The sequence below is a fragment of the Cucumis sativus genome, chromosome 2, assembly GCF_000004075.3.
Source record: "Cucumis sativus cultivar 9930 chromosome 2, Cucumber_9930_V3, whole genome shotgun sequence".
Lineage (NCBI taxonomy): Eukaryota > Viridiplantae > Streptophyta > Magnoliopsida > Cucurbitales > Cucurbitaceae > Cucumis > Cucumis sativus.
Genome location: NC_026656.2, coordinates 14,938,389 through 14,962,597, shown reverse-complemented (window position 1 = coordinate 14,962,597; position 24,209 = coordinate 14,938,389). Strand labels below are relative to the sequence as shown.

Here is a 24,209-nt window from a genome sequence, read left to right as displayed (position 1 = left end):
TGTTGCTCAACAATAAAACCAACCAATGAGAGTCAATGGTTTATTACAAAACCCACAATGGACTTAACAACAAAATTTATTGGGATTGAGAATGCAATCAAAGTCCCTTTGTTTTTTCCTTTCCCAAATTAACATTTCCAAATCTACCAAAATTATATTGAATGATTTCAATATTATCGATCCATTTAAATAACCTTAGGCAAGTTTTCACTATAGGGATGAATGGAAATCTGTTGAATAAGTAGAGACATTACACGGTCTTTTGTTTCTTGGTGTACTATGCCATGTCCATCACCATATTGATACATGCATTGAGCCATTCTAGCAACATTCTTAGCTCTCTCGATGAACACTTTAGGAAAGATAGAATTCTCGACTTGAACCTTATTCAGTTTCTTCCATGTCTCATCAATCAAATGCCTTATATGTTTACGAGCATCACTCTCTGAGCCTCCTGTATCTTTCATATAACATTGTATTGATTTTGGAACATCACCTCTTGCTAATTCATTCTGAATTGAAGTTAATTAATTATCCATCTTATAATAATTAACTATGTAATTAGTTAACAAAACGTAAAATGAATACAAACTTCATTCACTTACCGATGACGTTCCGAGATCATCAGCAAGTCGTAAAATTGTTGATGACCAACGAACCATATCAACATATTGTTTCAAACTCTCCATATTTTCAAGTGTTGGAGATGTGACGAAAACATATGCATGAATTAATACAACTGGTCCTGATATTGAAATCCATGCATTATCTAAATATTCTTCCAATGTTGGTTTATGATTAGTGTGGTACCATTTTGCCTCCAACATGTAACTTTTGCACAAATCTACCCACTGTAAAATATAAATTTACATAAATTAATATTAATGATTTGGAATGATGTCAATCAAATGCAAATTAAAAACAAACTGGCATATAAATTAACTTCATACTGCTTTCTTAAGGTATTGGATGACATTAATTCCTTTGTCTCTTAATACTTCAAAGGCCATCTCATTTATAGAATTGTGGAGAGCAAAAAAACATATTTTCATATAGTCAGGAAGCTGGTCCAATGCATCAACATCCCACCTAATACCACAATTTTCAATAGAATTAGATATTAATAGATTTTCATAATATTCCTTTTTCTAAAAAAAATATTGCATCCAATGTTTGAATGTAAAAAAAACTTGTAAGAAATAAGTTATTAGATATATATCACATTGATTGAATTCATAGTCTCTAGAGCTAAGTTATTTATCGAGACCATTATCTTTATTTTTTACCACTAAATCAATCTATGATATGATTATATGATATGATTATGGAAGTAAGTTCCTTCCAAAGGAATAAAAATAAAAATAGTAATTTTAAAAATATAAAAATAATAAAATAGAAAGTTGATTATTTTAATTGGAAGAGGTATAAAATTTTATAGAAAGTTAATCTTAAAATGCTAATCTTGTTATAATCTAATGTTTAAAAGCTTATAGGATACAAAATCAATGATTAGGTACAACTTTTCATCAACTTAATCTTCTTTACACAGATTTTTTTTCGATAAAAGAGTTGTACGTGGCATATTTCTATTAGGTTTTAGCCAGGGTGCACAAAAGATGGTTGCATCTAAATTTTTTCGAAGTCGAGTTATTGATTACTTACCTCTCAATTGCGTCGGTAAAGAGTTGGAGTTCATCTAATGTGCCATAGACATCATAAACATCATCAATTGTTGTTATGAATGCATTAATTTTTGTGGCCATTCTTCGATAAGATGAGAATTTAGGTTCATATCCAAAACCTACCGTCCATAAGAAATTTTCCATCAATCTATCTCTTGCAAACCTCAACTTTTCTCCAAATCCGGTGCTTCTCCACCAACTGTTGATATACAATGATGCCATAAACTTGTAAAAGAATTGCTATAATTAAATTTAACGTAACACACATCAATTTAAACTTTTGGATTGACTGTTTATATGTGTATCATATAGAATATCATAATTCTAAGGTCTTATATTCAAATTTCATTTCCCTTTTCCACTGATATATATTTTCATTCTTTTCTCGCAGTTGTTATATAAACAATCTATAGAAGAAGAGATGGACAGTAAAGAATTGTTATAAATAATTTCAGTAATATCTTCAATCTTGTAAGCTTTAAGTTCATTAACTCGTATATGTATATCTTTTGTATTGAACAACAATATAAATAGTGTTACCTTGATGCGTATTTTAAATCTTGTTGGTGGATAGATTGCACCCTATTGAAATCAAGTTTAGCAAATTCAAGAAGAATAGGATTCATATCCACTTTTCTCTCGTAGATATCAATGAACCATCGTGTCTCCAATCTTGGCATTCTCCAATGTAAGGGAAGCTCCAATGCATGTCTAACAATGGCTACTTCTTTTTCATCCTTGCTTGACTTCATGTATTTTTCTAAATATTTCACTGTAAAATGTTTTGCGGTCTCTAAAATATTCTCCCCTTCTATACTCAAGAATGAGGCTTCGTACAAAAATAACATTCCATTTAAATCTTGATACATTTGTGTGTTGAAACTTTTCGTCTCACTCGAGTAGAAATTATTGAAAACATCTGACATTAAAATAATAATAATATTTGTTAAATATTAAAAAACGTATTTTGTCTAATGCATCGTCATTCTATATATAAAATTTTCACGTGTCTATATATTTTCGCGTGTGTACTCTAATGAACTCAACATCAACATAAAACATGAGGAGTGAATGAACATTTTAATTGGCCGTGATCTACGGTTAGGGAACTAAATACCTTGTGAAAGATTGAATCCATGTTGTCTTAAAAGTCTAAATTCAAGTGATGTAGCGTAGAGATTATTGTTTTTCCAATAATCGTTTTCATAGCTCTTCTCATATGTTGTTTTCAACACATTCTTAATCTCATTCTCAAAATGATATGAGATGCCAAGTCGCTGTAGCGTATCAATGAGCTCAAGTTGTTTTAGAGGATCATCGATTATTTGGTTAATGATGAGTCGTATTTCTCTTTTTAACTCATTGAAACGTCCTACATATATTTCTCCCTGACATAAGATATACATATTCACACAAATAATTGTCAATCATTCTCAAAATTAAATTCATTAAATAAATAAGTAATCAACCAATTTAAAGATTTTATCATCCATACCCCAAATTCGCTCCTCAAAGATTGAATGAACTCATGTTTCCAAAAAGGAGGTTGATAATTTCCTGATCGTCGTACAATGGTCTGACTACACATTCTTGTCGCAGTAGTTTTGCTGATTACTTTAACGATCCGAGGGATAAATGAAGGATTGAAATTACAAGAGACTCGTTCAATGAAACGACTTGTCTGACTAGAAGTGGGAAATTGGTGAAGAGCCATTGAGAGAGAAGAATAGTGAAGAGTTTTGTGTTGATGCTGTTTAAAACTCAAAGCTTTTGTTGGGGATGATACTAAGATGCAACCTAAAATATATTGGGGGGTATCCAAACACCGTGAGTATAGATTTTGTGTTGGCAACTTGTCTTATTTCTTTAAGAATTTTATAATTTCAAGTTAAAAGATATATATCATTTTGATTTCCAAATTAGGTAATCAATTTTAGTTTGTATTCTCGAATCTCTAATTCTAAATTAATAAATACTTTTTCAATAAATCTTAAAATAAATTTAGTATATATTGTTAGTTTCTTTTTTAAAAAATTATTATCATTTAGCATTTTTATTATAAAGATTAGAAATATATTAAGGTATTGCATTTTCTTGCATCAATATTATTATTTAATAACTTGTTTTTGATAAATTTAATCTTGGAAGACTGAATTGAAAATTTATGATAAGCCAAAGAACTTAAATTAGACATTGGTCGGAAGTATTGAGATTATTAGAAGTGACAAACCACTAAATGCAAAAACATAAATTTTATATTTTAGTGTATTATTTTGTTATCAATTTATCATTAATTCTTCCGCAATGCTATATTTATTTTTCATAATAGTTATAAAAATAAAAAAAAAAACTATTTATCTTTTTATAAAAAAAAAGTTTTAAAAAATAGCAAAAAAAACTATTTATCTTTTGTATAAAAAAAGTTTAAAAAAATAGCAAATTTGTCGTGATAACAAGATCCCGTCCTCTAATATATCTAATTACAGAATTGTCAAATACGAAGAAAAAAAAAATACTTTTTAAAAGTTTTTTTAGTCATTTTGTAATTTTAAAAAATTAAAAAACACAAAATTCATTTGCCTAACATATTTTGTTATTTTTTTTACAATTACCCTAATAAAAGAGTTCTAAAAAAAATTAAAACGCTATATTAATAATAAATTAGAAAGAAACAACTTGCTATATAATAATAAGCATTTGTTTTGGGTTTTAGTAATCAAATCTGGTGTGCTTTTTCTTTTCTTCTTTTCAAGCAATCAAATCTGGTGTGCTAATTTGTTACATTGGACAGAAATTGGATTTTCTCCCAAAAAAGAAAAAAAAGCAAAAGATAATTGATTTGTTCTTTAGTATATATGTTTCGAATTGAAAATAAAACTTCCAAGTCAAAAAAAGATGCACATGTCAATTATTGGGGTTACTGTATATGATGCAGATAGAAATCAACCAACTATGTTAATATTGCATATATACAATTATAAAAGTGTCAAAGATCCCACTAGTGATGGATCCAACAATATTTCTAGTGGGGTTATATAAAATTCAAATAAAGTAGAATAATAATTTTAGACATTTAAATATTAGATAATTTGTAACTATATAATCCACAAATTTTAAAATGTATTTAATAACTTATTTTCCATTAAATCCTTATAATTTGAGTTTGGTATGTCATAGTATTGGAAATACACCGTCTTATTCCGCTTGATTCAAGTTCATTTTTTTTTTACTTTATGTTCTTAGCTTGATTGACAATTTTATAGGGTTTGAGTAATTGGAAGGTAGAATTTGGAGATGATGTGGTTTTGGATTTAATTGGCTAAACATGAAGTAGCTAGTATATTAGCATCAACCAAGACGAACATACAAAGAAAAGAAGCTTATTAAGCTTCTGTCTTGCAGTGTTGTGTGGCGCCATACACGACGTTGTAAGGCAGAATAGGTCATTCTCGTGCGAAGAACACGGCGACACGCACGTACTAGAGTGCCACGATGCTTCGAACGCATATTGCATGCAGAAGACCGTAAGTGCCATGACGCTGTCCCTAGCACCACGTACACTCTGCATCACTTTTATAAATACGAAGTCTCGCCGCCAATTGAGGGTGTGGATCTGATTCTAGTCGTTTCACATAAGTTTTCTCCTAATTTTCTAAGCTCTTTTTGCTAGTTTATGTTCTGAAACTCTACCTCATCGTCAGACATGTGGATGAGAGGCTAAGATACTCGTTCTAACTTAGCTTTGGAGAAATTAATTAATCTACCATTATTCCTTTGAAATTGTTTTTATTGCAGTTTTTGTTTCGAATTATTTTTTATATGTTCGGACGCATGAGGAATAATGTATGATTTCCACTTTCAAATGAATTTCTTACTCATGAAAATTTTGATAAGATTTAGTTAGAAGCATGCAATAGGTTAGGTCAACTTGTTATTCTATTTGATGAGCATTATTAAAAGTGAGTTGTCCGACATCAGTTATTTTGTAGAAAAGTGTGAATGAAAGCCTATATAAAAAGCTGTCACATATTTTGTTTACAAATGTCTCACTTAGAAACATTTTAAGCTATAATGCGTGTTAACTCTAATTAATTTATTTTTGTATTCTCTGGTTCGAGTGTGAGTAAAAGGAGAGAGTGACGAAAATCTTTGAGATGGTGTTCTTATAAGTGAGTACGGGAGAGAGAAAATTATTCTCTGTGATTGTAGCAAATTTTTACACAGTGGAACTTTTTTGTTTGTGGTTTTTCTCCAAGTTGGGAGTTTTCCATGTAAATTCTTGTGTTTTCCTTTTTTTATTGTTTTCTTTAATTTCTCTATTATTTTTCTGTTTACTCCTGCTGAATAATTGAGAGGTTTTGTCCCAACACATCTAAGGATCTTTTGAACTCAATACAATTGGAAAATTGAATTACGTATGTTTAATTGTTGAACTTTGGGAGAATTTAATTATCTTAAATAATTAAATTGGTTACGTGAAAATTGAAGCAAGTAATGATAATTAATCAATGAACTCATTCTTTGGTTTGAGAGCTAGAGAGATGGATATAACCCCAACTTAGACTCTTTTTGACATAGAATTTCTATAATTTAACTCTTTCTTTGCAATTTATTTGGTTGCGATCAAGATCAAGATCAAGATCAAAATCAACCTCAACCTCAACCCCCTCCCCCTACTTACCTCGTTTGGAACTAGTTTGTTAGAAAAATTACCTTGTCTAAGTTCGACTCATGCTTGTCATTAGGATTAATTCTTGGTGTGTGAATTCAGTAAATTTATTTGACATAGATTTGAGCAATGAAATATATCTATATGTAATAAAAATATATGTCGATATATATTTCACATGAATTTTACTAGTATTTTGGTTTATTTTGCTATATTAGAAAAAAAAAATCCTAACTATTTTTCTTACCTTTTTTATACTCTTTAAATTTTGATAAAATCTTTCAAGTTCAATTAATTAGAGATAAAATTAAATTTTGTTGGCTTTCATGTAACAATTAATTCTTTAAATGATATATATACTTCTAAAATATATTAGATACCAAGTTAAAAACTCACAAAATTATTAGACATTATCGTTCAAGTTCAAGTTCAAGGTTTTACTTGATATTAATTACAATATATATTAGCTAGGAAACAAATCTAAGTATAGATCAGTTTTCATTCTAGATCAGTTTTCATTCTATACATAAACAATGTCCTAAACTATTTTATTCACTGAACCCACACTATGTATCTTTCATATAGAACTAATTGATTCTATGCACATTGATGGACAACAGTATAGAATATGTGAAGTGTATATATGTGTGTGAAATTAAGCAGGCTTGATAAATAAGGATAATACACGATCCTTGGTCTCATGATCTTCGATAGTGTGCCCATCTCTGTGTTGGTAGACTGTATGAGAAATTCTAGCAAGATTTAACGCAATTTCAATGAAACCCTTACAGAGTAATGGTGAATTATTCAAAGTTTGAACTTCTTCATTCAATTTCTTCCATGATTTCATTATTAAATCCTTAATATATCGCCGTGCTTCTTGTTCTGAAGCACCCGTGTCATTCATGTAACATTGTATAGATTTAGCGACTTCTCCTCTCTTTGCTTCCTCCTACATAAGAGTTTTTAGAAAAATCTTATAATCAATACTAAGAAATATTTAGTACTGTATATATAACTAAGATAAATTATATTTAAAAAGAATTATACCGATGATGAAGCTAAGTCATTGGCAAGACGAAAGATGATGGATGAATATCGAATAATATTTGGATAATGTTGCAAGCACTCCAAAGCCTCTATTGTTAATGATTTAGAGGTGAAGACATAAGCATGAACAAGAAGAAGAGATCCTGATACTGAAATCCATGCATTCTCTAAGTACTCTTCAAATGTTGGTTTGTAATTTGAGTAATACCACTTTGCTTCAGTCAAGAATGTTTTGCATAAATCTGTCCACTACACAACAATTTAATTGTAAAGTGAATTAATTAGGATTTCATAATAATATAATTAAGTTTCATACTAGCACAAAAATCATATCCAATAATAAAAAACAAAAATTAAAACATTTACCATTTTTCTTAAATATGGAATGACATTGACTCCATGATCTTTTATGGCCTCAAAAGCCATGTCATTGATGGTGTTATGGAGAGCCATAAAACATATTTGCATGTAGTTTGGTAATGAATCAATTGCACTGATATCCCATCTGAAAATTTAATACACATTTTCAGTATAATACGAAATATAAAGACCAAAATAGAAATCATATTCAATGACTAATGGGATATTCGTCTATGGTTAAATTTGGTTGGATTTAGTGGCTATTAGATTACCTCTCAACAACATTGGTAAAAAGTTCAAGTTCGTCCAAAGTTCCATAGACATCATAAACATCGTCAACAATTGTTATTAATGAAGCAATTTTTGTAGACATTGTTCTAAGATATTGAAGATGAGGTTCACATCCCATTCCCACAGACCAAAAGAAATTAGCCATCAATCTGTCTCTTGCAAACTCAAGTTTCTTTCCAAGTCCTGTGCTCTTCCACCACCTTCATATACACCAAAAACATCCACAACAATATATTAATTATAAAGAGATATGAAAACGTACTAAATGTTGCTAAGAACCTGTTTGAAACGACCTTGTAAAAATAGTTTTTTTAGTATGGTATCTTAAAGAACCATTTCTAATAGATCCTTATTAATTAATTACCTGGAGATATCTTTTAGGTCATCTTGATGAATGGATTGGACAACATTGAAATCTAACTTGGCTAAATCCAACAACACTGGATTTGAGTCGGGTTTTGTTTGATAAACGTTATCGATAAACCACCTAGCCTCCAATCTTGGCATTCTCCAATGAAATGGAAGTTGAAGAGCATGGCTTGTCATAGTACAAATGATTTGATCATTATTATTATTTGATTTAAGGTATTTTGAAAGATGTTGGACGGCAACTTGTCTAGCTTCATCCATAAAGCTTTGATCACCTTCCATTGCTAAGAATGAAGCTTCATACAATGATAACATTCCTTTAGCTGTTTCCTCACAAATGTTATCCAAATTTTCTATGTCATTCTTAAACTCCTTGAACACATCTGCATGTAATCAATGAAAAGTACTTTAACAATAAATTCTAATTTAGTAATTAGAATTTAATTATTCCTATGAATTTTAAAACGATTAAGGATTAAATTCTAACCAGATGACTATTTTAGGTAGACAAACATATATGCCTTCAGAGAGAAATAAAAAAAGGGAAATTGCATTCGATGACTATTTTAGCAATAATAATTAAGAATATAACAACATTTTAAAAAAATTACAAATGTAGCAAAACTATCGCTGATAGACTTGTATCGCTGATAGACTTCATATTGTATATCAGTGATAAACCAATATTTGCAACATGGTCTTGACAAATTTTACTATATTTGTAAACTTTTTTAAATCGTGCTATATATTTAATTAATTTGAATTTAATTACTAAATTTGCAACTATCCCACCAAAAAGAATATATGTTTTCTTAAGAGAAAAATTAAAGAAATTGAAGCGTAAAGTTTTGATTATTTAAAGGAAAAACAGTGTTAGAGAGGAAGAAAGGAATTAAGAAACAAGGTAAGAACTTGTGTTAAATAAATAAATAAAAGAGAAAGACAAGATATAAAAATACATAAATTTTAAAAATTTATGATAATAGGTCCATGTTACTATATTTTCTAAATTGTAAAATTAGCAAATTTAAAAACGGATAACCTTCTAATAAGGCCGATAGCATGATATATTTAATTACATATCATATTTGTCACATATGCAATAGAAACAAAAGCGGGTGTTCTTTTTTTCTAAATTTTTTTTTTTGCCATATGATATAATTTTTCTAAAGAAAAAATATGTTAGAGATGAGAATTTAAAGAGAAATGTGTTTAAAAAGGAAGATAAGTTAAGTTGGAGGAAAAGAAATACAATTCAGAGATAAAAAAAATCAAAGCTCAAGAAATAGAGTTTTCAAGTGGTGCACCATTTACCTTGAGGGATGTGATAGCCGTGTTGCCTTAAAATTCTGAAATGAAGAGATATGGCATATAAACTTTTGTTGTTGTTCCTTTCTAAACCTTCTTCTCCATTGTTGAATCTTTCATTGATCATCTCTAATAGTTGATTTATTTCCATTTCAAAGTGATATGAGATTCCCAACCTTTGCAATTCATCAACAAATTCCAATCCTTTCAAACTATCATCAACCAATAATTCTTCATTCAGCATCATTTTCACTCTTCTTATCAGCACCTCCCTTCGATTTAAACATCTATCATCCTGAAATAATATAACATAAGAATCAAATTCAAAACTTGAAACATCATATCGAATATTCCATATGTAGTCTAGTAGACAAGACATTTATTACTATTCCAAAAATTAATCCTTTGGTTTAAAGTACACCATATATATAACAGTTTTAAATTTCATCAACGTATTATACCATGAATTCACTCTGCAAGGATTGAACAAACTCATGCTTCCAAATAGGAGGTTGGTAATTTGCGGATCGTCGGATGATAGAATCATCGTAAGCTTTTCGAACCGTAGGCAATTGTTTAACGGTTTGAGAAAAAACGTAGAATTTTGGATGATGAGAAGGAAGACTATTTTGTGTGGAGGTGAAACAAGAGATGGGGGAAAGAAGAGGATGATGAAGAATAGCCATTGTCATATTCACAAAACAAATGAAACAATATCTCTGATCTCCTTATGCCTTATATGACAGAAAAGTAGTGTTAATTTGCAGTTGAGAAAAATAGAAGAAAGTGAAGCGCTTTTATACATCTCCTCCGGAGGACTATGTTAGTTAGTATGAGTTATTAAAGCAACAGTTGATGATTCTAAGAAAGCCCTATATGAAAACGTGGTTTGATGGAATCACTAATTCTTATGGCCACCTCCTGTTCACACTACTGTATATCCAAAATATTCATCACATAAACATTATCTTCTCACATTTGGATGAATCACCCACTGCCACATCTCATGTAAGACTCAAACAACTAATGAACTTTTTCTCCAATGTTGCTTTCTTCAATAAATGAAATTGTTTTGTAGCTTTAGAAAAAGAGATTTACGAAAGATAATAGAAACATGAATGTTAGAATTCATATAAAGGAAAAAATAAACCTATAATTTTTTTTCTAAATTGCATGTTCTCATCTTAGATTATTGTCCATATATTTGGTAACTAAATTACAATTTTACAAAACTTGGCAATTAGAGGTGTTTATGTAAGAATTGATGTTATTGAGAAGAATTGTTGCATCATACCGTGTAAGAATTCATCTGGTGTGTTAATCGTGATGTTGATCGTTTCCTAAAGTTCACACAACCTCCAAAGTAAGAGTGATGCGTTCGTCAAAATATGAACTAGAATAAAGAAAAGTGGTAAGAACAGTAAAAAAAAAAGAAAAACACGAGAAAGACCGCGTAGAAAATTGAATAAACGTACTTTTCACGTTTTTTAGAACATTATTATTTTGGATTTTACTTCATTTTTGATTGGATTGCAATGGGTAGCTTTGAAAATGATATTCTCACTTTATATGAATGATACTTATTTTCTCGTTTTTGATGTCAACAAAACCAATAAATTGGGAGAGAGAATGAGACAATATATGAAGAAAGGTTTTCTATCCCAACCTTCGAGGACAATTGAATTTGAACATGCGAAACATTGTATATAAGTTTTTTTGTTCACATAATAAGATGTAAACATGTTTATTATTGAAGTTGTGCGCAAATGAAAATTTTGTTTTGAACGAATTCACCATTTTAATGGAACTTATGCATTTTTATGTCAAAGAAAGGTATTTCTGGTCAAGTTAAGTAAAGTTAAAAATGTAACATTCCTTCTAGCACATGCCAAAACAACTACAACAAGATAATACAAATGTTGCTCTTAAGACGAGTTGAACAACCAAAACCTTAACAAAATATGCATAACGAAATCACAAATAAGTAACCCTAACTTCTATAGCAACCGCAGATTGAATAAAGGAGTATGTTAATAGGAGAAACATAAATTAAAAGTATACCACCGATAAGAAAAAGAAAGATTTAGACAAAATGCATCAATTGAATAAGAAATTTCACAAATGTCTCAATTTAAAATTTATTTTCTTAAATAGGAAAGATAATATATTATATTACGATTATTAGTTAGATATTCTATTCATAATATTATTTGAAATATTTTCTTGTTGAAAATGATTTGAATTTAACGTGAATTCCATAACTTTCTTAATTTAATGTGATTAATTATTATGATAATAAATTTTAAGTATATTTTCAATTAACTATAAATCAAAATATATTATAATATGAGTAATTTTATTATATTTTGTAATAACATATTTATATATTATTTCCAATATTATATTTTTACCTATTTTTCTCCATCTCCGGCAGTCATTATTGTCCATCCTTTTTCCGTTTCGTAATATATATTTTTGTCATGTTCCTCTTATTTTGTTTAATTTTTTATTGTTCAATTCATCTTTCTGTCATGTTCGACATATAACTTTTATTATTAAATGTCATGTCGTTCGTATATACTATGATATATCACTGAATAATAAATTTATGTTATGTGATTTATAACATATATACTACCACATATATTCAATAATACATACACATGTTCTTTTTCATATTTTGTGATATTTTTAATGCGTATATATACCAATATATACACATATTATATATTCATTCCTTATCTTTTTTATATTTCTTACATATATGTTGCTGAATGATTCATTTATATTTTGTGATTTGTTACATATATACCACCGCATATATTCAATAATATATATACATTTTTTTTGTACGTTATGTGTTTTTTTATTGCATTTAACATTAATTATATTTATGTATGTTACTGAATAATTCTTTTTTTTTCTTCATACAATTCCCTAGTTCTTCAATTCTTTCATCAAAGTCCCTACATTACAATCATATTAAGTTTTTCTCAACATTACATATACTATAAAACAATTAATGTTTTAATGGCATATATTACATATACTCATCATAATTATTTCTCATTCATGTTCCTGTAGCCATAAACAACTTTAATACATAATCAATATTATTTCAAACATAACGTATTATTTACCACATAAGATATAAATATTTAAATAAAATACATAAACATATTGATATAAGAACCTTTCACTAATAAAATATACACTGAATTTACATATGTTATTTAGTATATGTACCTCATATTATATATAATAATACCTTATACATAATTCCTACAGAATTTGTGTTTAAATTTTTTGTTTGTAGAATAAATATTACTAAAACAATAGTAAACGACATGATCATACATACATATTTTTCCTTTATAAATGTATTTGATTACATTATACTTTAATATATCTGCAATTTATAATAGTTATGTTCTATGTTTTAGTATATATATACCTCATATTATATACAATAATACTATATACTGACATATAGTTCTATTATTTTTTTGATAGGATGATCGTTCTTTTTCAACATTGAATTCTTAATAAACTCTAGAAGGTATCACATTCAAAACTAAATTTTCGTTTGTTTGCCTATTTAATCGAATATTTAAAGTATACCTAATATACCGAATGTTTCATTTGTTTTGAATATATATAATATTAAGCACAAAATTTCTAGCTAGATTCTATCGGATAAGTTTTGTATTTTTCGGCCATCGAAAGTTTTCTTCTTCACCACCGAAATCTCAATAAACCCTAAAATGTATCACATTCAAAACTACATTTTCATTTGATTGGCTATTTAATTGAATATCTAAAATATACATAATATACCTAATATACTTAATATACCTAATATACTTAATATACCTAATATACTTAATATACCTAATGTTTCACATGTGTTGAATATATACAATACTAACCTCGAAGTTTTTAACTAAATTATGTTTGAGAAGTTTTGTATTTATCGGCCGTCGACTGTCTTCTTCTTCACCTCCAAACTCTCTAAAATTTCGAAGTAAAAATCGTAATCCACGTTGGAAGGAGTAGACAACCGTTTTCACGGAAGGAAATCATGAAAAGTTTTCCACTTCTTTCCAAAACCGTATCTCATTATTTTCTTCATTTAGATATTTGTTATAGATCAATTAAATAATAGAAATTTGTATTAAATTATTTTGGACCCCACTTATTTTCAAAACGGGATCCCACCCTTTTTTCCATTTAAATATTTGTTATAAATCAATTAAATAATAGAAATTGATATTAAATTAATTTGGGCCTCACTTCTTCCAAAACTATGTCTCACGATTTTTTCCATTTAGATATTTGTTATAAATCAATTAAATAATAGAAATGGGTATTAAAGTAATTTGAGCCTACATTTATGTAATATACTAGTCTATTTAGGACTTTTATGAAATTTATTAGTAATTTGGATCTTTCATGTAATATCATATAACAATTTAGACTATATGAGTTAAAGACCCTAAGAAAAACATCTAGTAGAATCAACATTCTAGTAGATCTTTTTCAAAACAATTTTCAATATCTTAAGCCATAAAAATTATTGTCAATCTCATAAAACCTAACAACTTTAAATAAATTATCACTATACAAAGGATAGAGATTTGTATTTTTATTTTTGAAACAAAACTTTAACAATTTTCGTCCAAAACTAGGAGGAAAAGTACTTTTCAAAGTCTAAAAATATTTTAAGTTTAGAAATATTTGTAAGGCACTTATCCTGAAAGAAGATAGCCAAACAAAATGTTTACTATTCTTTGAAAGCAAAAGAATCTTGTGAAATCAATTTCACGTTTTAGTTGTTTTATTGGAAAAAAAATATGAAGAGAATGATTTCACACAAATTTAAGGTTTATTTTTTTTAAAAAAATGCTTCTATGAAAAGACTGTCTAAATGGACATTTTTCAATAGGGAAATAAATTGTTGTGAATGAGAAATTTGAGATTGAAATAAATAGATGTTTTATAAGCAATATTGAAATATCTAACAATCAAACTTGTAATTTACGATATTGAGTGGAAAAGCAGTTTTCATAGATCAAATTATTTCCCCAATTAGATTTTACTATATGCTTCATAAATCTAATATATTGTTCTTGATTTCCCCATCAAAAGCCACACTAACCATTCCCATTTCCAAATCTCTCCCTCACCTACCTATTGAAGATTCAACTTTTGGCAAGGGCAAAACGGAAATCTTATTCGAGCTGTGAAACCATAACTCAATACTGTAACAAATACACTAAAAATGAACGATATAATGTAAAATTACAATGCGGTTGGGAATTATGTAACACTTTCAAAAAAAGATCAGTTTCTTTTCATGTATATACTATTCATTACATACACAAAATCTTAATACTACCGGTCTCAATATCAATGGCCGAGTTGTAACGACTCGCATTGCTATGCTGTGTGGTACGAAGTTACTTCTCAGGCTGTACCCATTCATGATGAACTCATTATCTGAATCTGCAAGAGTGGGGAAAAAGATTAGGAACGTAACATTAAAAGCCTTTTGTATTGCAAAATTGTGGTAAATTATATACCTTGTTCACAAGTAAGTTCACTTGTTCTCTGTACATCTCCTTCAAGTCAACAATATCTGCACGAAGTTCCTCCAACTGCAGCAGCAATTAATTGTACTTTATTAGATATACTAACAATGTGGTATTGATTCTCTAACAAATAAAAATGTGGGGCGTTCCTCAACAGCCAAAATTTTTGGCACTGCATGGTTGATGCAATCTAATACTTTCTCATGATGTGATGTTATGTTCATTCTAGTGATTCCATGCTCAGGTGGCTTGATGAACTAATGTGAATTTCAAATAAGTTCTTTGAAAACAGATAATATTCTCAATCCAACTGAATATCTATCAACCACAATAGAATAATCGAATCTAAACACGGGAGGAGCAAGCACTGTGCTTTCACCACATGTCCAATCTATTTAAAGTTCCACACAGTAAGAGGTTGTTAATACCTCCTCATCGCGTTCTCCCATAAGCTCTAGCGCAGCAGAGTGCCTTCTTCTTAGTGCTTCAAGTTCTGCACGAATGCCTGGTAACATTCCGGCTTCTGCCCTTAACTTCTCACTCTGTGAGCCAAGAGAGTCGATATAAATGTGAAGTCAGCACTTGGCATCAAGCTCAATGGCGTAAAGAGAATAATAGCATGTTATGGGTCAATACCAACCTGTGAGGTTAACTTCACTAGCTCCTCAGCAAGGGAGTCACGGATAGATTCTATTGATTTCTGGTAAAAAAGAAATGAAAATAGAGCTAAAGTTTGAACTATAGGATAAAATGGAATTTCAGTGTGTAACAACTTATTCCCTATAAACTAGAAGCTGTAACAATTTAAACCTAATGATGGAAGAACTTGTTAAGATTTAACGACGTTCCTAAATTGCGTAGACCAATAAACTGTTTGAAGACCAGAATTAAGTCATTCCCTATGAATTAAAAGTTGTAACATGTATGAATTGAAGAGTTCCAAGGTATTAAAAAGACAAACCAATCGGGAGACATAAGATGCCAGTTCTCCTTCCTTCTGACGAAGAGCAGCCTCCAAAGAACCAGAAGTCATACTCTTCATATAGTACGGACTCATGGGTACATCCCCAGTGATTTTCCTATCAGATAATCTTTCAGACGACCCTAAAGATGCTTGAAGAAAATAGCTTTCCTCCATGCTTCCTAGGCTACTAGAACTTGAGAGCTTACGTGCCATGTCACCTGCATTTTTAACAGTATTAGGCGACAATAAACCATGAAAAATAATGTCATCAAAGCAAAGAGCCATACCATTCTCAAAACTTGAACTATGCCTTTTTATGGGACTATGATCAGCTGCAGCAGTAGAATGGAGATGTGCTTTCCTCTCCAAATCTGATCTGGCATTTTTCTCCTTCTCAATTTCCTGTCAGAAATTAAACAAAAGTAAAAGTTCTAAGCCTCGAATAAAAGTATTAAATTCTTAACACATAATTTATGTGGAAGTTGAGTGTAATTAAACTCCCCCGCAACATCTGATAAAATGCCCCACTTTCCCAGCCTAGCAAGAAAAGTAGACGACTCTTATTGCTTAGATATTTAGTAGGTGATAGAAAGGACGTGATTATATTAGTGACAACTAAAGTGTATGATACCCAAATCTGCAACAAGAACATGGGCGTCTTCTATTTGAGTAATCAATACTTGAACTCCTCTTTAGAGATTAGTCGAAATGCGTAACAGGAACATATTTTACTGGGAAAAAGCTGAAGATAGGTAAAACCACTTGAATGCATGGGTAAATACATGATGCAAACACGAACGAATAAAAAATATTAACTAAAATATACTTTAGGGAAAAACTGTCCATGTAAGTAAATTTCAACATTTAACAAATGTGAGATACGTTAAAAGATAAAAACCAAAATATCATGCCAGAATTTTTGAAATAGCAAGTTGTTTTGCTTTAGGAATGGAGGCCTATGCATCAAGAAACAGATTATTTCTTGTCGAAGAAGTGCTTTAGTTTATCTAAGTGTCCTAATGTGTCAATATTTATGTATAACATGTTTTTTCAAAACAACATGGTGTGTCCAGAGATATGGAATGACATACAAGTCAGGTAAAACTATGTTCAAGTGTGTTGCACGGTGGATTTATGTCTAAGGTGTGTTCATATGCCAGATGTGCACCTAACATGAAAACTTCCACTACAGACGAGACATACTTCCTAAGGTTAAAGAGGCTATAAGTTTGTATAAGAACCAAGACCTGCTGCAGCAGCTCCCTATGCCTCAGAGATTCTTGCAACTCTTCCTTGTGTTTCCTTCTAAGTTCCCTCATTTCTTCCTCAAGTTGGTTTACACGACCTTCTTGAGTGTCAGCTTCCTCTTTTGCTGCCAGATACTCCTGCCTGATTTCAGCTGCTCTCTGCCTCTCCTTCTCAAGGGTTTTGCTTAATTGAGTCTGCTCTGCTCTAAGGCATGAAACCTGCAAAAGAGTTCTGCTATTAGATAATATTTGAAAAAAAAAGGAGAAAGATGAAAATCATTAGCAATAAGAACCTGCGCCTCCAGAACATTAATTCTAGATAAGGTTTGGGACAAGCGTTCATTTATAGATCGCTCTCTTTCTTCAGCAGCAGCAGCTTTCGCTTCTGCTTCCTGTGGATTCAATAAAAACTCAATACAGGCATGTCCATATACTGCACAAACAGTATACAGTTCAAAATAAATCCAAAGCAACCTGAAGCCTAGAGTTAAGAGATCTTTCAACAGCAGCCCACGCTTCTGCCCTTCTAGCTGTTGTTTCCTGTTATCATGACATGATGTTACAAGATAAGTCGATATCCTGAATTGGGAGTATAAGATCTACAAATGCATTCTAAGATGAACTGGCCTGCATTGCTTCTATCTGCCTCAAAAGAGGTCTTGTAGACTCTGGGACTTGAGTGATCAACTCTTCACAGCGTCGCTCACTTGCCTGTAAAGTGATAATCACTAAGATATAAATAAAAGATCACAAGATTATTTCCAACATTTTCCCTTTATCTTTTCTAGCACCCAGTTCTAGGGAAATCAGAAGAACTAGCACTGAAATAGGAAATGCCACAAACTTGGTAACGCTTTTGAAGGTCCTCGATGTCCCTCCGAAGCATATCTTCTCTAAAGACAGCCTGCAGAGAAAAATTAATGTCAATCTTCTGAATCTGCAATTTCTTAATTAAGCTCACTTTCCTACAATGAAATTTTTTTAGAGAAACAAAAAGAAAACCTGCTGCTCCTTTCTACTTAAAGTTTGTCTTAATTCTTCAAGTGTCTGAACTAGCATTGTTTCACGTTCCTCGGCCTCCCTAAGTCGACTTTCTAGCTCAGTTTTGGCTTCACTGTTTGCACGTGCCTCTGCTAGTGCTTCGGCCTCCTTGGCAGCAGTTAAGGCAGTTGTATAATACTCTTTCTGTGCTGCTAGTTCTGTTTGGTGCTTTTCTATTGTTTCTTGCAGCAACTTCTCTGTAGCAGTTTTGTCCCTCTTGATGCTATCTACTTTGTTTTCTTCCACCTGTAATTAAAGGGTAAGATGTATGAGAAATGACTTTTTGCAAACGATAGGTGCAACAAACCATAAATTTTGCAAAGATAAAAATCAAAATGAGACCCTCTGCGCCTCCACCATAGTTCAATGAAAAATATTCTAAAAGCATACTAAAAAAATCTGATAGTGCAGGATCAAAGACATTTTGAACATTATTCATCATCCAATTAATCTAATCCAATGTCTATCATACAAGAACCTGACAATTCAGTTACCTGAAGCTTGGTAATTAATCCCTTCTTCTCTTCTTCAAGCTCTCTGATCTAGCCTCCAGAAACCAATTAAATTAATATTCCTCTGAGCAATATAATTTGTTGCCAAAAATCCCAGTGAAAGTAAACCTGAGAATACCTGGGCCCTTAATTTCCTAATCTGAGATTCTTGAGAAGCCTGCTTCTTTGAAAGCTCCTCGCCTGGTTGGTGGACAAATATCGTACATGGTTATAGTCGCATAGAAAGAAAAACCTCCCAATTGGGCACTCTTACATGCATTATCGTATTAGGTCTACATATTCAAAATCGAAAGGACCGTCTCTTACATTTTATTCCCCAACAATAACCACCCAATAAGTAAAGAAACTATACAGTTTTCATTTTCTGCAGAAATTAGAAGAAATAGAATACCACTAGACATACATACGAAAGACTATGAATTTCCTCACCTTCTGCCATAACTTGATTAATTATTTCATCTTTTTCCTTCAGAAGTGCAGCCACATCACTTTTTCTATTTTGCTCCCTCCTAAGCGAATCCCTTTCCTTAGTAAGAGCATATACCTGTAATGTTAAGATACAAAAGCATTAGATATCACCCAAGGGAAATAAAATAGAAATGTAATTCGCAGTAATTCCCTTCATTTTTCTCTAAACAGTTACTAAATTTCATCTAGAATGTGATTTAAGTAAATCAGCATATACTGACTTGACTACCAAAACTCCATTGATGCTTGGTAGAAATCTAAATTTATTGTTGATGCCATCAATTGAATTTCAAACTTCATACACCAAGCCCATTGGCATGAAATGTGTAAGGATGATGGAAACAAAAGGCTTCTAAAAATCTCAAACTGACATAACTACTATTAGTAAAAGAGTAATACTTGCAGGCTACACCCTTCTCCATGTCAAAGATGTTGGAAAAATAATATGAAAAAGAAACGACAAACCTTCTTTTCAAGCACTGAGACTCTTTGGTGATATTCCTCTCGCAATGATTCAATTTCTGCATCACTGGATTTTTTCTGTATAAATGAGGAACATGAGTAACAGATATTTCATCTCCTCTCTAAACAAGGGCAGGGATGAAGGGCAAATTAGTTTGTACAGAGTAAAATATGTTGAACATTTGTACAGTATCTTCTACAGTTGGTAATTGAGTGATGAGATGACAACATATTGACCAAAAGAATCTTCGAATGAAGAAATAGTCAAGGTTTAATAATGAAATCCCCCACCCCCACCAGACATAAATTAAAAAAAGAAAAGAAAAAAGAAAGGACATCATCTAAGAAGAAATTCGAAGAAAAATGGCAATATACCTCCAATATCAGAGATACCAAATTCAATTGTTGAGATAGCTCTTCTATCCATAGTTTCAAAAAGGAAAAAATGTAATGCTATAGGATCATTCATAAATTAATTATGGAGACTTGTTGTAGTTCATGGTTTAACTAGCAGTTGGTTAATAAAGATCCTTCTTTTGGTTTGCACCACAACGAGACCTTGATTAGATAGGTCAAAGTAATGGCAGAAAGGCACGTCAGAAAAAAGTCAGAATTAAAATTGTGTAGTGTACAATGATATGGGTCAAATCTCAAGTTCATTCATTTGTTTATTTGCTTAGAGTGTCTCTAAAGTAAGTAGCCTTCCTTTATCAACCACCACGCCTAACTACTCAAAAACAGATGATAAATTAAGATATTAATTGATATGAAAATATAAATAAAATACCTTTAATTCCTCGATCACAGTATTCAAATGTTCATTTTCATTCATCAATTTTGCAATTTCATCAGCCTTTGCCTGCAAGAAATCAGACTCAGTACTTCACAAGAGAGAAAAATACAAGTGAAGGAACATTTCAGAGATCACATGTTAGGTAAATGCCGTAGATAGTCTAATCTCTACTTATCTACTACTCATGCTCAGCCAAATTTAGCCATTTTTCAATACCAAGGATAATCATGTGAAAAGCTTTAGTCTCAAAATGAATCTTTCTAGAGAGTTCAACAACATGAAAGGGTGGGGGAATTAAAATCTCTGATCTCAACCAAGAGTATCTTTACCTACAAGGTTTTAGGTAATGTTTTGCCACATGAAGTACCTGAGCTTGTCTTGCTGCACCTTGCAATGCTGTTTCCATCATTTTCATCTCACCCTTCACCCTCTCTAATTCATGCATAGAATCTAAATGAATAGATATATTTGCCTCTGAGCTCAAATCTCGATCTTTAGTTTCTTTCTCGTTATCTTTGGGGTGCTGCTCCGTTTCATTTGCTTTAATTGAATTATCACTTTCATGAGAATCTGAACTAGAAATTCGATGAGAAGCCTCATCAAAAAGAGGGGCATTTGACAATTCACTTCCAGAAACTTCATGAGCACCTTCTTTCACCTCAGTGCTACCAGAATGTACACTAGAAGTTTCACTGCCGCCTTCACCCTGATTATCATTAAATGACTCAGATTCGATATGTGGAATCGTTTTTAAGGCCTCCTTTTCTTCTGTTTCTAATTTATCGGTACTCTCTCCCTCAACCATTGGTTCATTTAACCTATCTGCTACTGATACTGGTTCCATACTTCTGCTATGCCCATCGAAAGAACTCTGAGATTCAACCGACAGCTTAATACTTCCTTCATCTTGAGATATATCAGTTGCTCCTGAATTGATATCTATCTCTGGATGTTTGGAAGCTTCCATTTCTGAAAACTCTTTCTGCTGCAGATTGTGAACGGAATCTGAGGTTTCAGTAGTTGGTTCGGGACTTTCAATAGACATTCTTGGTGATTCGTGGTTGGCTTCAACAGAAGAATCCGATACTTCATAATTATGAACAGAAGATCCAAGAACTTCAATAGGTGTGACTGGTGATTCAGACTCTGCTTCTCCTTGGCTTTCCTTTTGTACATCTGGCCGTTCGCCATCCTTTTCTGTGGGCACTTCAACATATTTTCCACCAGTTGGTTCCTTTGGGGAAGAAGAAACTGACTTCTCAGTTTCAACATCTTCCTTTTTATTCAAATCAGATTGAAGCTTTGAAGAGTCCTGTTTCTCTGATGCCTCCCCAACTTCAAGGGGCCTTGGTGAAGATTGCAATTCACTTGGGTCGTCGTCTACAGCATTTTCATCAGTTTTAGGCTGCCCAATTAATGCCCTAACTGGATCAAAGAGTGCTTTACCTTCAGTAGCTGATTGCCAGAATCCAGTAGCTACAAGGACAACATAAAGATAACATGAATACAATTGGCTAAAGAACTGGCAGCACTTGTAAAAACATCAACCAATTCCTGAGCTTCAAGGATCACGGATTAATGATGGAAATGCAAGAACAAGGTTAAAGACACACCTACAAAATAAAATTACCTTAACTTTATGGCTATTAGATTTATCCACCAATTTTTTTAATTTCTTCATTTTGTGCTTTATTCCAAGCAAAAATAGTGGCGCTCAACTAGCAGTAGCAGATAAATAGGAAAGAGCACATTGTACATAACTTCACATGAAAAAGAATTTGGAAAGAAACCATCTTTGATATTTATTCAAAACACTAAACTTTAGTCACATTAATCAATCCATAATAAACTGTCTGAGCAGAAAAATGCCTTTTCTAAATCGTTTGAGCTTTCCTTCAGATTACATATTGTACACAAAATGTTCATTCATATTCCAAATGGTAATTGCAACATAATATAGAGTGTATAATTACCATCACTGCTGGATTCCGACTTCTCTTCAAACCCAAGAGCAGAGTCAAAATTCTTCTCAATATTCTTCACGCTCTCTTGAAGCTTATTTACCGCACCAGCAATATCCGCAAAATTACCCAAAGAAACCCTCCCACTAAACCACGCCATTCAAGAACAAACGATAGATCCACAATTCAATCAACTAATGCCAGCATATGAAGTCCCCAGCTAACACTGAAAAAAAGAAAGAAATAACGAGAAAGAATTCAAATAACAAAGAAAGCTTCTTGAGTATAAAAAAATAAGAGTAACTGCGAAATCAACCAAATTTAGCGGGTAGCAGTATTTGACAATTAGCATTATGATATGAAGGCGATGGGTTTCCCTAGTGAGCTTCAATGCCACCGAATGCATCATCTAATTAATACATTTCCTTCACACCAATGATATATAATGCAAGAAACAAAAAATTGATAAAAAAAAATAAATAGATGTTGCAAGATCCACATAAAAATGGATCAGAATAGGCAGTGGCAATCAGAAGAGGATGTAAGAACCTCGTCATCGACCGCGGGAAAGGATCCAATTGAGTATTGATAGGAGGAATGGGTGCCACGGGGTCCCGTAATCACATCATGGATTTCCTGAATTAAGCTGCAGACAATTTCCCTAGGCAATTGGCTTTGAATTCGAAATCTAGCATGGAGAATGATCGCGAGGGTGCACAACTAGAAACGGGAAGTTCGGCGTTGGTTGCTTTACACCAGGGGTGCCGTCAGATACACAGATCTGATTCAGGGCCACCGCCGTCACACGTTCGTAGGCGGGAAAAGGGTGTCGCCACCGCGTGATGGTTGTCTTCGGATTAACGTTAGAGAGCTGGGAGAGGAAAGCAATCGCGAAAGAAAGAGAAAGGAAAGGAAAGGAAAGGAAAGGAAAATAGAAGAAATAACGAAGAGATTGTGAACTCACTATTTTATTTATTTATTTTAAATAAACATTTTACAGTTTTTTAAGTGTTTGTTGTGAAAGTTCTTTTGAAGTATAAAAAAATGAAACAAAAAAAGGTCACTACTAAAAATAATTCAACATTTAAACTCCTTTTTTAAAAAAATATGAATGGTGGATTACTAATCAAAATTCTATTTTCAGATCAAACAATCAACTGTTTCTGTTCAATTCCATAGTAGTAATATATGTAGCCGAGGTCGACCCTAGAAAATCCAAGAGTTTGTCAATTAAATTGTTTGCAATCTTAGGTAACAAAAAAAAAGGGTGGTTTTGAGATTGTTTGATGTAAAAAAATACATAGGAGATCTAAGAATAATGGAGGAAGGCCGCTGTGTAGAAAACATTTGTTCAAATGTGAGCAATTACGGTCCAATATAAAGAAATCGAGGAAGCCCAATGACACTTGGAGGCAGCTTGAGGTTTTTAAGTTGTAATGCA

At 31.5% G+C, this 24,209-nt stretch overlaps 3 protein-coding genes across 4 annotated transcripts; all 3 read right to left on the bottom strand.

The window, feature by feature from the left end:
* Positions 1-15: 15 nt before the first annotated feature.
* LOC101207690 (terpene synthase 10) lies at positions 16-3,526 on the bottom strand. Of its 2 annotated transcripts, none has more exons than XM_011651089.2 (7): positions 3,178-3,526; positions 2,800-3,070; positions 2,223-2,601; positions 1,663-1,881; positions 951-1,089; positions 606-851; positions 16-512 (listed from the first exon to the last, which is right to left on the bottom strand). In XM_011651089.2, the coding sequence occupies exons 1-7, from the start codon at positions 3,394-3,396 to the stop codon at positions 186-188; spliced, it is 1,800 nt and encodes a 599-aa protein (XP_011649391.2). In that variant the 5' UTR covers positions 3,397-3,526; the 3' UTR covers positions 16-185. The 2 variants fall into 2 exon arrangements, with proteins under 2 accessions (XP_011649391.2, XP_031736485.1); XM_031880625.1 differs by having other exon boundaries at positions 323-502.
* A 3,235-nt stretch (positions 3,527-6,761) lies between these two features.
* Positions 6,762-10,509, bottom strand: LOC101207937 (terpene synthase 10). The gene is made up of 7 exons (XM_011651088.2): positions 10,191-10,509; positions 9,736-10,024; positions 8,417-8,804; positions 8,034-8,252; positions 7,768-7,906; positions 7,402-7,650; positions 6,762-7,303 (listed from the first exon to the last, which is right to left on the bottom strand). The coding sequence occupies exons 1-7, from the start codon at positions 10,419-10,421 to the stop codon at positions 7,007-7,009; spliced, it is 1,812 nt and encodes a 603-aa protein (XP_011649390.2). The 5' UTR covers positions 10,422-10,509; the 3' UTR covers positions 6,762-7,006.
* Positions 10,510-14,935: 4,426 nt separating this feature from the next.
* Positions 14,936-23,713, bottom strand: LOC101222514 (golgin candidate 5). The gene is made up of 20 exons (XM_004151076.3): positions 23,318-23,713; positions 22,781-22,994; positions 21,175-22,283; positions 20,802-20,873; positions 20,018-20,092; positions 19,514-19,628; positions 19,203-19,264; positions 19,067-19,114; positions 18,534-18,818; positions 18,376-18,435; positions 18,159-18,242; positions 18,006-18,071; positions 17,825-17,923; positions 17,532-17,750; positions 16,572-16,686; positions 16,282-16,502; positions 15,961-16,020; positions 15,749-15,862; positions 15,312-15,386; positions 14,936-15,234 (listed from the first exon to the last, which is right to left on the bottom strand). Exons 2-20 carry the CDS (start codon positions 22,926-22,928, stop codon positions 15,211-15,213), a joined length of 3,051 nt encoding a protein of 1,016 aa, XP_004151124.1. The 5' UTR covers positions 22,929-22,994; positions 23,318-23,713; the 3' UTR covers positions 14,936-15,210.
* Between the last annotated feature and the right edge of the window lie 496 nt (positions 23,714-24,209).